This window comes from Balaenoptera acutorostrata, chromosome 4 (genome assembly GCF_949987535.1).
Source record: "Balaenoptera acutorostrata chromosome 4, mBalAcu1.1, whole genome shotgun sequence".
NCBI lineage: Eukaryota > Metazoa > Chordata > Mammalia > Artiodactyla > Balaenopteridae > Balaenoptera > Balaenoptera acutorostrata.
In genome coordinates this window covers 140,948,984-140,963,910 of record NC_080067.1, presented here as the reverse complement: position 1 = coordinate 140,963,910, position 14,927 = coordinate 140,948,984, and the positions used below count along the sequence as shown (strand labels likewise).

Sequence of the window (14,927 nt, the reverse complement as noted above, 5' to 3'; positions counted from 1 at the left end):
ACTAAAGGAAAAAAGGTACATTTATAATGAAGCAATCTGGTGGATATCACCTAAACCAAATAATTGTTTGACATCCCCAACAGTGGGACAAACTGACATCCCTATGTAACATTCCTGACAACAATGTTTAACCTATCTCTAATCATGAGAAAGCAGATAGACAAATTCAAATTGAGGGATTCTCCAGACCAGAGGGCCTGGACTCTTCAAAGTGACACTTTCCTTAATGACAAAGGCTTGAGAACTGCTCTAGATCAAGAAGACTAAACAACCAAATACATGAGCCTTGACTGAATACTGGACTGAAGAACTAAAGGATAACACTGGAATAACAAGGTAAATTAGAACACAAATTGAACATTCTATAATTGTATTGTATTGATGTCAAATCTGAGTGTAATGGTCATGCTATGGTTAGGAAGAAAGTCCTTATTCCTAAGAAAGGCATGTCAACAATGCCTGCAACTCTCAAATGATTAAAAAAGAGCCAATACAGCAAATTAGTGATCTAGGTGAAAAGCATACAGGTGTTAACTGAATGGTTCTTATACCGGTAACTCTTCTAAAGGTTTAAAATTTTAAGATAAAGTTAAGAAAATATAAAATACTCCAGCAAAATACATAAATAAATAAAGGGAAGGGGTGGTAGAGATAAAGCAAGAGTGGTAAACGGTGATAACTGCTGAAGCTGGGTGATGGATACAATACGGAGATTCGTTAAAGGAGTCACCTTTACATATGCTCGAGTCCACATCTTAATTCTCACTTCTATAAAATGGGAAAAACATGTACCTCAAGCCAACTTCATCAAGATAGATAAAAGTCCTGTGGGAAAAAAGTTAGCATTAAACTGTCATATGCTGTCAATTCTTTCATGAAAGGCTTGAAGACGACCTATAAAATAAAAGCCTGCTGAATTGAATGCCATGTTAATAATAACCACTCCAAGACCTCTGCACTCATTCCTGCTCTTCTGCCCGCAGTTAATGGCCATGGCTCGCTCCCTCACTGAAGTCTCAGCCTTGCCTGAGCACTATAATGAAAATATAAGGCCACGTTTGTCCCCTTATCCTGCTGTTTCTCTTCACAGCATTTGCTAGTTTGTCTCCCTCGTTAGAATGTAAGCCTTATGAAAGCTGGAACTTTGTGCTACAGTTTACCACTCTATTCCCCAAACACATGGTAGTGCTGCCACCTACTAGGCACCCAAAACAGATACAAAATACTTCCTCCAGTCTAAGGGGACTTTATAGCTCTAATACCAGTACAGTGTACACTGTTTTCTACAGATGCAGTGATCAAAAGTATAGCTTCTAGTTTGAGACTGCCTTTAGGATCCTGACTTGGCCCCTTGCTGAGCTGTGTGGTCCCACGTACCCTTCTGCTTCAGTTTTTTCATGTGTAAAATGGAGATCACACTATCTAACCCTTAAGATGGCTGAATATTCAAGGGGTGGAGGGAATACACACACACACATATATGTAACACACACACACACACACCCTGCTTAAACCAGCCACTAAGAATTAGGTATTACAAACCATAAGATTTACAGATGTCAGACACCCAACCAGGTCAACTTGGTGGTTTACCGTCATGTTTTCTGTTCTCATCCTACTTGGTTCCAGTTTTATGTTCCTAGAAGAACAGAGGCCAAGAAGTTTCTCATTTTTCCATGAGACTGAGGCCAGAAAATGTAAACACAAGAGTCTTCCTGGTAGACCAGATTCTAATTCTCCCAGGAGGCCAAGTCATAAAATAGAAGATCCTGAAATTGGGATGTTTCCTCAGGCAGATACTTTTGGTTAGAAAATTTTAAAACCTTCCAATCTTCTCCAAGGTTTGGGGAATACAGGATTTTCAAGAAGTAAACAATAGGACCATAAACAGGATAACTTTAACAGAATTTGGAAGGACTGGAAGAAATTATGCCCTGAACTGAACCTAAGAAGTGAACATAAAACTGAGGCACGGTTTTGTAGATTACAAATGCAGCTGGATTTTTCTCTTACATTTCAAAGATAGAACTAGTAGACTGGTACAAAAATCCAGAAAAATAAGATCAGAAGTGCTTTCCTTGGATGTCAGAAGGTAGGAGATCTTGAAATTATAAGTAGCTTCCAATTATTTCATCCTAATCAGATAAAATATTTAATAAAGGAAATATTAGAAGGAATTTCTTTTCTTCACTTTAATCTCCTTAAACTGAATTTCCACAAAGTCCTGGCCCTCAGTCTATACATAAGAATGGCATTCCTGAGACCAATCATGCTACTAGAGTCTGCTGGACTAAAGATCATCCCTGATGGAAACTCGGTGTCTAAGGTTTTCAAGGTAGTATACTTCACGAAACTGCTTTCTCACGTAACTGTCAACAAAACAGAAGGCAAGCAGTATACCAGCACAAAAGAATGACAATCAAAACAACCTACTACTGGGTCATATATTTACTTAATAATGGTTGAAGCAGTTTTTTTAAAAGGACACTTAAGTACACCTTCCCTGCAACATACGCCTGGCAAAGATCTTACCCCCAAATTTCGCTTTTTATTCAGCAGCAGAAACTCACCTTGAATCCGAATCAAAACCAGTACTGAACAATGTCTTATATTCATAATTTGCACACAGGACACCTGAACAACTGAAAACAGGACAGGTATCTGGGACTTTGGTCCTCCATCCTTCTAATACAAGCAAAGACTACACATGGGTTCCCACACGAGGACCTTCCCAGCACCTGAAATCCAAGCTCAGCTACGACCTGACCACCACACAGTCAATGTGTTCTCATACTGAAGTACATCCACAGCAATCTGGCTGTTATAGCTGCACTTGGGTTTCTACACCTGACAAAATTAAAGCATTGTAATAGGCAAGGTAGGTGTCAAGGAGACACTGAAGTCTAAACAAAGACAAAACCAGGAATTTTTTTTTTTTTTTTTTTTTTGGTCGCGCCGCATGGCTTGTGGGATCTTACTTAGTTGCCCGACCAGGGATTGAATCCACGCCCTCAGCAGTGAAAGCACAGAGTCCTAACCACTGGACCGCCAGGGAATTCAAAACCAGGTATTCTTGATGCTAGGACAGAAGCAGGGAAATGCCACTTTATGAGCACTGAGAGCTCCAGGTCGAGGTTTTAAGTCCCTACCTTCACTTGCAATTCCATTTTTAAGCTCTCATCCACATCAACCTCTACTGAAATGTTCCCAAAGTGGGTAAGGATTCCCTTAACTAGGGCACTGTAATCATAATAAAAATGATGGGGGAGAGGGATGGGAACAAATCAACTGTACCCTGGACTTGAAAGGTAGGGAAGAACAAACTGGACCTGAGTTTATTTGCAATCTGCTGTTATGTATCTGGAGTGGGAGTGGGGAAGTAACAAAGACAAAAAGGGAAAGTCAGTCAAGGTAATGACTTGGCTTCCATTCCATGGAAACATGAAGCCTGGCCAAAAATTATAATATTGTATCATCCTCTTGTTCTATCCTCTGACTAGAAGAGCACCTAATTTCTTTCATAGTAATACTATATTCCAAGGATCATGTGTCATATAAGCTAATGTGAATTTCATAGATATACCCTGAGCAAAAAAATGTCATTTTCTAGATAAAGCAGTCTTTTCCAGGAAGCAGTATTTCAAACCTGTAAGACTTTAGTACAGTGGGTGTAAACCAAACTGTACTAAGGCATGCTTAAAATAAGCAATCACCCAGACATCTAAAGAAGAAGTAGACTATGAATACCAATCGCTGACAGTCCACACTAAGTCAATACCTCAGTCTCTGTGCAGCTCTCTGAAGTCTGTCCGTACACTTAGCCTAAATGGGCATACATAATCCACGAGTCCAGAACTAGAAACTGATACTACTTTTAAGACATGAACATGTTTGCCATTTACTAATTATTAGTCCTACTGTAAATCAATGACCAATTAACAAGATGGGTTCTGTCAATGTGTGAGCAGCAAATTTTGTAACCTAAATGCTAAGAGAGTTCTAAAGGCAATTAAGGATGTCTTTAAAGAACATCTAAAGCCCATCATCTAAATCAGAAATTACAAGATGGTAGCCATACCTGACCAACAGATACATTTCCTTAGGTCCATGGTGCTTAAATATTTTTAGTTGCGACATCTTAAAAATCAGACTTCCCGTAAAATCTGGATTTCTGGCTAAGAATAGGATAGAAAAGGACAAGCTGGCAAAACCTGGCCCACACTCCCCATGGCAATAATAGACTGTAGTGGTAAGCACCAGCACCACCAGCATGTGTGCACACACACACGTACGTACACACACACACACACACACACACACACACACACACCCCTACCTTCCCCCCACCCCTAGCAGCTCTACCATTTTACCACAGGCCCACTTAACCCCTTTCAGTCTTGAATTACAACACTCCAAACTATGATAAAATAAGGCTGATTCATACTTACCCAGTTTTTAAAACACCGTAGTCAAAAGAATTCAACATATAACCTTTCTATTTCTTAGGCAACTTTGTTAAACAGCTTTCATTAACTCATGAATATATTTACACTTCACATTGCCGTCTCCAAACACAATGAAAATGATTTCAAAGTTAGCAGCATTACTATTCGATCTTCTTGGTCACATTCTTGTTTCTTCATCCACTATTATACACTCACACACACACATATTTCTCTACCCTGCTTCATACAGCACCCAATACCCTACATCATCCAATATTTCATTATGCAGCTTCAGAGTAAAATAATCAGGTAGAAAAAAAGTCACAAATTAAGTCTGAAACAAAGTTGGACTTAAAAAACTGACAGTTAAGTATACATCAATACAAAATGTGCATTCTCTTGTAAATGGTCTTATTTTTGACTTGGATCACAGGTACCCCTGGCTTACAAGACAATTATTTAAAAATCAATCAAGCGTGTTAATGAATGTTAACATGTTAATGTTAATGAAACATATACATTCCAGCAACATATGCTATGATGCTTAAAAAATAAAATAATACTGTTGTATTTTAATTCCTTTATAAGAAAAAAATCTGTACCAATAGGAGTGGAAAAAAATCTCTCAAAATCAACAATTAAAAGGAAAGATGTAGTTTTATAATACATTGCTCCATCAAAAATGAAAAGTAAAATACTAACTGAAGATATCACGGAGCAGCAGAAATCAATTAGGCTATGATCTATCTGCTCCATGTGTTGATTTTACTGAAAAAGGGTCATCCCTAAAGATTTAGCAATTTGCAATTAGCAATCAAACATTTACTGAAGATTAAAATACTAAGTTTTCCCTCCACCTGCCTCAAATCACCTTGACACTTAGTCTATCTAAAGTAATTCTTTTAGATTTTTCCCTGTTCTTCACTTTTCCCAACCTTCTCACTTAAAAAACACATTAAACCTAAGTACTAGTTATACAAGATCAGATGAGAGAGATGAACACAAAGCCCAGTTGCACACAGTTTAGTTCTTGATGAGGAATCCCACTGCACTCAGCCTGGCAAAGGCCAGTAGCTGCTGAATAAACGCTGCACATCTGTCTGACAGAGAGGCCATTCCAAGCAGTGGAATTCATTCATGGGCTCCCTCACACACACATTCTACGTTTCACGGATGCAGAAGCTAGACCTTGCTTAATTAGCATGCAAGCTATTATGCAGTATGGCTCATGTTCACCAATACAAAAATTTCTGAGCAAGTACTATATTCCAGGTTTGATTCAGTCTTGGATTCTGGTAGCTCACACATAAAAAAAATCTATCTTTTGGAGTCTCTTCATTAAGAAAGTGGGAATAATGGAAAACTACACAATAAAGTTTGATAACTTGCCTGAGATCACAAAGCTACTTTAATGACACACTGAACACCTACTACCTCTAAGGTCGTGTTACCATCTTATCTTCAAAGACTCTCCAACTGAGGGATCACTCCCATCCTACAGACAGAAATGAGGATCCAAGAGGGTTAAGACTCCTAGGATGTAGGTGCCAGGAATCAAAACGAGGTTCATTGTTTCTAAAGCTCTTTCTGCTGTCCCAGTGTCAGTTCTTTGTTTATTCCAACATAACACAACCAGGATCTTCATTTCGGATCTTAATTTCTTCCATTCATTTAGAAAACAAAAATCGGAGCACTTATTGAAGCAAAAGCCTTTGTATCCAAAACAATCATATACAAAAGTAGTAAGTAAAAAAGGGATTAAAGCTAAAATAGGAAATCAAAAAATCATACATACATAACAAACATTTTATCTACATTTAACACATGAATGTATTTTTCAATCTTAACATGGGGTCAAGCACTTGGAGAACGGGATTAATGATGTGGTGCTCCTTGCTGACCGAAGTTCCTGCTGCTTGATCTAAACTGTATCTATAAATGCATCATCTACAATCTCCATTCCAGTTTCATTAAAGTGGAAAGCTTTAAGAAATCTTGTAAAGCAGTCTACATACAGAATCATCCTGGATTATTGTTATTCTTTCTCCAAAACTTTGTTATTACAGCCATATCTAATTCTACAGCCGTTATTTTAGTGACTCACCTTTATCAAGTTTTTCCAAAGAATCCAAGTTGGTTTTCAGGAAAAAAAAAAAAGTTTGCACTCATTTCATCGGTTTACATATTTAAATTATAAAAGCAAGATTACCTGCCATTAAATAGTCTTGGAAATCAACACAACTTCTGATAAGCATACAACTCTCTCAGTGCAAAGTGCACTGACTTGAAAGCAACTTACTAGCACAAGAGGTCAGCATGCTATCTCACATTCAAGAACTGTTTTAGACAGATAGAAGAGGAATCCCCATAAGGCAGCTAAGTGAATATCAACCTTGTGTGCAAAGCAGAGCAGAGGACAGAAATGAAACAGACCTGACCCTCAAGAACATGTAACCTACCAAAGGAGGTATGAAACATTCACCAATTAACTGTAATACTAAGTAGAAAGTGGTCCATGTGATAAGACACGGAAACACACCATGCAAGTCCAAAGGAAATATTATACTCATAACAGTGCAGGTCCTCAATATTTGTTTCATGTACCAGATGAGTTAAAATGAACTTGAAGCATGTCTTCATGGAGATGATGGGGTAATACAGGAGGGCATTACAAGAAAAGCAGTGTGACACAGGCACCAAAGGAAATAAAAGGGAATGGTATTTATAGGGATCTACAGCAATTCTCTTTACTCAGTACTATACGAAATGGAGAATGAAAGAAATTGAGAGATGAGGTTAAAAAAAAAGATTGGAGTCATATCACAGGTGGCCTTGGATGCCAGACTTCATTAGGAGTATCTTTGAAAAAGAGCACATCTCTGAATGTGCTGTAATTTGGCAATGGTGTTGACACAATCAACTGATATGGGACGGTAATGATGTAATCAAAAAGACATCATTATACAATGCTTTGTAACAATGGTTTGTGTTATTTTCTTTAAAATGCATCCCAATTTAATTCTTTCAAAGTATCTCAAGAACTTATACTCTTGCACTCCAAAAAGCATATTTACAGGCATTGATTATCCTCCCCCACAGCAATATGTTAGAGAGACCACCTAAGAAACTGTAAGAATCCAAGCAAGAAACGTAAGTAGTTCAGCTAGGGCAGAGAAGAGACTATATGGGATTGAGACTGAAGGAACAAAGAGTTGGATTGGTTCAGCCACATGTGACAGAAAACAGAAGCCACGAACAGAAATAAGTTAGACAAGTTTTGGGGTAGGCAACTCATTAAGTTTGAATCACATTGAGTTTGCAGAGCCAAGGGAACATCCAGGAGGCTATAACCAGCACAGAAGAGTACAAAATACCAGAGTTCTTGGCTTGTTACCAAAAAAAAGGCAAACCATATGAAGGTTAAACCACATGAAAGCAAAGGTACAGTATATAGAGGGAAAGGAAGGAATCAAAGCAGAAATCTCAGAAAACAGCACCATATAAGAAGCTAAGAGAAATGGTGAACCTAGGAAATTATGTGTAAATAAGGGGTCAGCAAATTTTTGTTGTAAAGGACCAGATAATAAATATAAACAAATGAATAGAGTTATGTTCCAAAACACCTGCATTTATGGACTCTGATATTAGAACTTCATATAACTTTCATAAAATACTCCTAATTTTTTCCCAACTATTTAAAAATGTAAAATCCTTCCTTAAGCTCACAGGCCATACAAATGCAGGTGACAGGTTGGATTTGGCCTGTGAACCATATAGTTTGCCAACTCCTGCTCTAAGTACAACAAGGATAACAGGACTGGATTAACTGTCTTTTTCTGAACTTCTGAGGGTAGTTTTTCCTTTAGATAAATTGATAACTTACCAGACATTCATTAAATTTGAATGATTTCTTTAAATCTGACTAATTCCTTAAATGTGATTCCCCTAAGAAATTAACTACATGTGTTGGTAACATTCCTTGTTGGTTTAGAACTGCCTTCCACTAAAAAGATGTATTCCTCATCTTCAACAGATAAATTCTACCTGAACTACAAATACAGTGAAGGTACCAGATGAAAAACATTACTTCAGAATTTCCTCAATGCTTTCACACTTAGTTTTCTTTAAAGTGATTTTATAATCTAAAGGTGAGAAGATTCAATAGCAGTCTGCATATGAAACATGTAGATTCTAAAAAGCAACAAACAGCTGTACTGAATGTGTGAGTCATGAATAACAAAGAATTTAGTGCAGAATGTCAAACTTCTGACAAGCAGTCTTCATACATACAAACCATGTCTGGTGAGGAAGGATTCCTTACCCCCAAGCCACTCCTTGTACCTTAGCTGTAAGCTCAGGGGCAGGAACAGGACTCCTTCTTCAATCGCTTGCTGCGGCAATAAGCTGTAACCCAAGAAAACTTTAGTACCAAGTGAAAGTACAACATTGCCCACAAGGCTCAAGTCTTTCATTACTGGATAACTATTTTAAGTTGTCTGATTTCAAGTAGACAAAACACAAAGGGTGATTATTAAAGATACAAGCTACAAGCTAAGCTGTTAAGGGAGGGCTCACAGAAGGAAAAAGAGACTAACTTAGCCATCTGACAACTAGAACAAATATGTTTCCATTTGAACTTCTGTCTGCCACCAACTGACAGCAAAAGTATCACTAGCTCCTAGTTACCAAATGTTGCCAAGCAAGCCAAGCTACAATGACCTAAGGTTGGCCAGTTCCATACTTGAGTTCATTATTAGACCCTATGCCTCCAAAAAGTATCTAAAATGCAAACATTTTGTAGCAATTACTTTCACAAGATCCTAAACCTGGGATACAACTCTAGAGTACACAACTTTTGCCAGGTTTTCTAACCGAAAAGGCTTGACTGAGGAGAAATAGAAGAGACTCTTCACTGCATTATCAGAAAACCTACTGCTTTGTACAGTTTTAGGAATATCACTACACTTCTATTTCTAAACTTATAAAACCCAGGTCATAAATTAAACTCAGTACATCGTAAAACTCTTTACTTACAAACAACTATTTCAATGTTATCGTAAAATTTAAAATATAATCTGATTTTCAATGAAATTAAAAATGAAGGATATTAAACATAAAATAACTTGCGAAATCTCTTTTAATGAAAAAGAATTTGATTTCCTAAGTAGCTATCTACTTTTATTCCTATTTGAAAAATTATGCAAGAGGATATATAAATGCTATTTTATTGTACACACCTATATTCACTTAGAATTAAACTAATTATTATTTAAACCATTAACCTTTAATTCCTAAAAATTCCTAAGTAGCAATGAGAAGACTTCAGGAAAAAATATTTTCCCAGGGCTTTCACAACTCTAAATATGCCAATTGTGATCATCCTCTGGGCAAATGTGCTAAGACATGATAAAGTGTTCCTAAACTAAGTAACCAAAATATATAAATGTCCTACATAGATCTTTTTTTAACCTCAAAATTCCTCTTCCTGAGCCTATCCCAAACAAAATTTTCTACGAAGTTCACACAGCTTTTCAACACAGTATGTGGCTTTAAAATTCAAAAATTGTCAATTCAATCCATCTTTTACCTAGCTGAAATGAAATACCAATGTGTTAAATCAAATTTCAAAGTGAAATCAAAGGACAAAAGCCATTTCTCAAACTCTCAGGGGACCTCAGAAATCAGTGTCATATCTCACCTACCAAATGCATGAGCCCTCTTCCTCTACCTACCTAAACATTCCCACTGCAAGAGGTCAGGGTAGAGGTGGAGAGAAAACTCACCATCTCACAGGCAATTCGTTACTTTTTCAGTTGTTAGAAAAGGTTTTCCATATGCTGAATTGAGACTGCCTGGAACCCTACAGCTTGTGATCTTTCCTCTACAGCTATGTCCTTCCATACTACAGCCTTGAAAACCGTGTTTGCCAGAAAGGAATAAAACTCTTACGATGCTGACCTATGACAAGAATTTTCAATACCTTTTTATTCTGGAGGCACTTCTACCTAACGATCTACAACTGGTCTAAGCAACCACCTTTTCAAATAGCTTTAGTCATCACCTTTAAAAGTCTGGTTTCACAACATCCATTACTCTACCGCGTCAACTTTCAGAATTAACCACATTTATCTACTTTTCACGCTAAACTAAAAATAGGGGGAATACAGAAAGACAACTTTACATACACACGTTTTAATAAAATTCAAGCTAAATGGTACCTGCAAATAAATTTCTTCTTTGGAGGTCTGGTAACTACATTCGTAAGTACACAAACTTGAGAACGCAACACAAGCAGCGATTCATTATAATGGACTCCCAATTGCAAACTGAGAAAAAGACAGCACTGAAACTTCTAAGTGACTAACACACAATTGTATATAGTTCAATAAAGATTCATTCTATATACTACACCCTGAAATCTTCCAATGGGGACTCCCACAAGAGTCTGTGCTACAATGCAGTGGGTCTTTAACACAAGAAATGCTGTGAGAGCCTCAACACAGTACCTGCATCTTAAATTTAAAATCTCTTCTATGCTCAGTTTTCACCCTAAAGAGAGGAGGAATGCTCTTCAGGCCTACAGAGTACCACAAAAAAGAAACAGGAAAACCTCTCTGGGAATCCAAGAAAAAACTGCAACTTCCACATCTTTTACAAGAATTGTCTAACATAGAATATTTCCTCAATTCCAAGATACATAAATGATCTGAGGAAGGTGGGAAAGGAAAATAAGTCATCAAGGGGTACACCGTAAGAGGTATACATTTCAGAATCTAAAAATATAAAAGATATGCATCTTAAAGTTGAGGAGTTACATAGAATAGGCTACCTGCAGGCGGAACTGCAAACCACTGCATATTAGAAGGAAGGCTTCCCCAAAGCCTGTCAGAGATATACAAGCTCATGGTGGCATTTTTCATTCATTTCCCCCGAAGTATGGATCTTATTTTAGGATCCAATTTCCCCAAATGGAAAGCAAGCAAAACTGTTCAAAACCAGTAAGTCTCTGTGTTCGTTACCCATTGACAACCTACTCAAAAACAGGTTTTATGAACAATACAAAAAGAGAAATTTGTTGTTGTTTAATCTTACTTTATTTAGGTCAAGGATCTCTTCAACACAACTTCATCATTGTTACAATATCCTTATCTGTAGCCATGGAGGCCTCCGCCTCCAGGGAGGAGTTCACCTTGATTATTTGCAAAGGGCCCCTGCCCAGCTTCGCCAGGATTTCAAGGAAGGTTCATTGAATTATTATTTTAACCAAACTGTACTATGTGGCTTATCTGAACTGGAGTAAGAAATGTATGATCCACACCAAAGATTGTGAATCCTGGTTGTTACAGGATACCAAAAAAAAAAAAATGGAACACAGAGGAAATACATTTAACTAACATACTTGAAGCTCTGTTAACAAATGTACAGTACTTGGCAGCTATGCTAAAGACAAAGAAGAGTTCTGAATTTTCATTCCAAAGGTTTATGGAATGAACAAATACTATGTCTATACGTTGACTCAAATACATTGTTTAATGATACTTGTTTTCTCCCTAAAACAAGGTGAAACAAAAGAAATTTCAGTATCTCCATTTCCCAGGTTCTGATAGCTCCTAAAACACGTAACTTAAAGGGAGGACTTAAACAACTGCCACATAATTTTAAATGTTTCCTTTTTAACACTGTGCTTTTCTTTTCTTCATTGTTCCCATTCTCTTTAAGCAGTGTATTTCAGTATAGAGGGAAGAGGGCCAAGAAAGCGGCAATACTCAGGAGGCTGAACAATGCAATCTTACCTTCCCCCAAATTCAGGGAGAACAAGCTTGGGGACACAATGGCATGCCTGACCAGACTCTCCAGACCTGATCAAGAGACACTGGTGTCTTTTCCACTTTACAGTGTGCAAAGAACGGAACGATTTTCTAATGCTCTGTGATTGGCAGCGTTTCAACAGCGCTTGGACCAAGACCCCAGGCTTAACTTCCTAACAGCTCCTTTTCAAAACTGACCCAAAACATAGAATGTGCCCAAGCCTCTGGCGCTGTAGGACGCTATCTTCCCAAAGTTCGAACATCGAATTATTATCATTTTTATCATTATACCTGGAAGGGAAGGCGGGGGGAGGAAAAAAAGCACACACCACACTCTACGTTACCGAATTCACGGAAGAATGGGGATTTCGGCGACGGCTTGAGGAGTACCTGACCCAGAACAGAGAACGAAGAGCTGCCTCCGGGCCGCGGGTCCCTGTCCTCGGCCACAGCGTTACCTGGAGTGAACGGACTGCAGGATCGCTTAACATCCCTCCAAACCTGAAATCCTCTACCTCAACAGCAATCAAAAGCAGAGGGAGCCAAATTTCTTCCGGAAGGCGCAAAAAAGGCCACAACTTGGATGAATGAAACTGGGCTAAGGGCACCCGGAGCAGGATTGTCGCTGAAGTCAGAAAACGAGAAGTCAAAGATTTTTTTTTTCACGTGAGAGCCGGTTCTACGCGACCGTGGTCCAGACAATCGCACAAACACGCTTTGGAGGTTTTATTGAGCGCGGACGGTTCCGGGGCGGCCGGCGGAGGCGAGGCGGAGGCGGGTGGGCGGCGGAGCTGGGCCGGAGCGGGGCCGGAGCGGGCGGCAGCGGCGGGGCCGGCGACGAGGCAGCTTCGCGACGGCGGGAGCGGGACCCGGGCCGGGGCCGGGCGCTGGCGCGTGTCCTCCCGCGGACCTTCCACTGGACTCCCGCGGGCCGCCCCGCCCCCCGTCCCCCGCCCGCCCGCCAGACCGCCCGGCGGCCGCGTGCGAGGCACACCCTCCCGCGGCCGCGCGCACGCGGCCTCGCCGGGCCGGTCGGCCCCACGCGCCCCCTCAGCGCGGACGCCCGCCGCCCGCCGCCCGCGGCCCCGGCCCCCTCCGGCCGCGCGGGGAGGGCGAGGAGGGCGGGGGGCGGCGGCCTAGCGGCTGCGAGGGCGCCCGCGCGGGAAGGCGGGCTCTGAGGGGAAGGTCACTTACCCGCTGCATGGCTTTCAGGATCAAAGCCAGCTCGTAGCGGGGCATGCCCGAACGCACAGCTCTCGGCTCCGAACCGAGCCGGCTCCCGGGACGCAGGAGGGCTGGGACCGCGGGGAACCGGACAGGCAGCTGGGCCGGAAGGCTCCCAGGCGGCGAAAGCACGCTCCGACCGAGCGAGCCCGGGCTTAAAGGCTCTGGCAGCTGCGCAGACGAGCCGCCACGCCCCCTCGGCGAGCCACGCCCCCTCCGTAAGGCGGCTGCGCCGCCCCCCTCCACAGCCGCGCTCCACGCCGCCCGCGGCCCCCGCCGGGACCCCCACCGCGGCTCCGCAGGTGCTGCGCGGGGGAGGAGGCACCGCGGGTTCGGCCAAGAGCCTCCAGCGGCAGCCGCACGCCCCCTCCGACCCTGTCGCCGCCGCAGCCGCCGCGCTTGCTACGTACAGTTCTCGAACCAGCTGGAATTTTCCATGCCTTCCGTCTCATCCTGGGCGGCGGGCGAGCCTGCGCCCCCGTGTGCGCGTGCGCTGCGGTGCGGTCTGGCTCGTGCGCGCGCCTCTACCCCTCGACTTCTCTGTGCGAGGGGCCTGCTCCGTGGCTACGCTGCTCCTTGCGGGATCTCGGCCGGACCAGGGGCTCTCCCCGCCCCCGGCCGCGCACCCGGGTTCCAGAACGTTCCCGCTTCGGTCTGCGTCCCCCACCCGCACTCCGCCCGGGATAGCGGGGGCGGGGGGGCCGGCTAGCCCTCGCGCCCTTGCCCACAGTTCTCCGTTCCAGTGCGGCTGCTGGCGCGGCTTCCCGGGGCCCCTTCCCCGGCGAAGTGGGCGCCAGGCGCAGGCGGTGGGCCGCCGGGTTCGGATCGTGCCCATCCCTCGCCGGCTGCCTGACCTTGAGCAGGCTCCTACAAAAAGGGGATGTGAAGGGCACCTACTTCACAGGGCTGTGATGCGTCTGAGTGAGTTGATGCTCTTCAACCGCTGAGAGCGATGCCTGCACAGACCGGCATTTGTTGTTTTATGAGCACGGTCTGACCCACGTGTTGTTGCTAAGGATAGGCTAAGACTTTGGCCCAAATGTGTACTGGGCGTTCATTTAGAGAACCAGCTGAATGCTTGGAAAGCCACTTAGTAACTGTCCGGGATCGTGCGTGCCCTGGAAGGAGAGGAGCCTCATCCTGCGTACCCCTCACCCCTGCAAGCACGAACGCAGAGCTCACCTCCCTCCAGCCGTTGGCTGTACTCTCCCTGGCAGGAGTTGTACTAAATGCATTTTTCTCCAGCTGCACTCTTTAGAGATGGAATCCCCTGCAACTGTAGCCTCTGCCCATGCTTGCCCCATTAAAAGGGTCTGTAGGCGAAATGTCTGTCAACTTTTAAGTGCTTTAATAATAGGTGAAACTTAGCACTAACTATGGATCAGGCACCACGCTACGATTTTTACATTGCAATGAGGCAAGAACTATTATTAACCCCACTTTAGGGATT

At 42.1% G+C, this 14,927-nt stretch overlaps 2 protein-coding genes across 7 annotated transcripts in view; both read right to left on the bottom strand.

The window, feature by feature from the left end:
* MRPS6 (mitochondrial ribosomal protein S6) overlaps positions 1–13,582 on the bottom strand; it is a 63,733-nt gene extending 50,151 nt beyond the window's left edge. The window contains exon 1 of one of the 2 annotated variants that reach the window (XM_057545621.1): positions 13,448–13,582. In XM_057545621.1, coding sequence (XP_057401604.1) covers positions 13,448–13,492 — 45 coding nt within the window. In that variant the 5' untranslated portion in view covers positions 13,493–13,582. Of the gene's footprint in view, positions 1–12,597; positions 13,013–13,447 lie in introns of those variants that run through there. The other variant, XM_057545620.1, reaches the window with a different exon arrangement.
* Positions 1–14,128, bottom strand: part of SLC5A3 (solute carrier family 5 member 3) — a 34,142-nt gene extending 20,014 nt beyond the window's left edge. The window contains exon 1 of one of the 5 annotated variants that reach the window (XM_057545617.1): positions 13,888–14,128. The gene's annotated coding sequence lies outside the window, so the exon portion shown is untranslated. Of the gene's footprint in view, positions 1–2,013; positions 8,839–12,597; positions 12,619–12,643; positions 12,667–13,447; positions 13,587–13,887 lie in introns of those variants that run through there. The other 4 variants (XM_057545616.1, XM_057545619.1, XM_057545618.1 and 1 more) reach the window with 4 other exon arrangements.
* Positions 14,129–14,927: the final 799 nt, after the last annotated feature.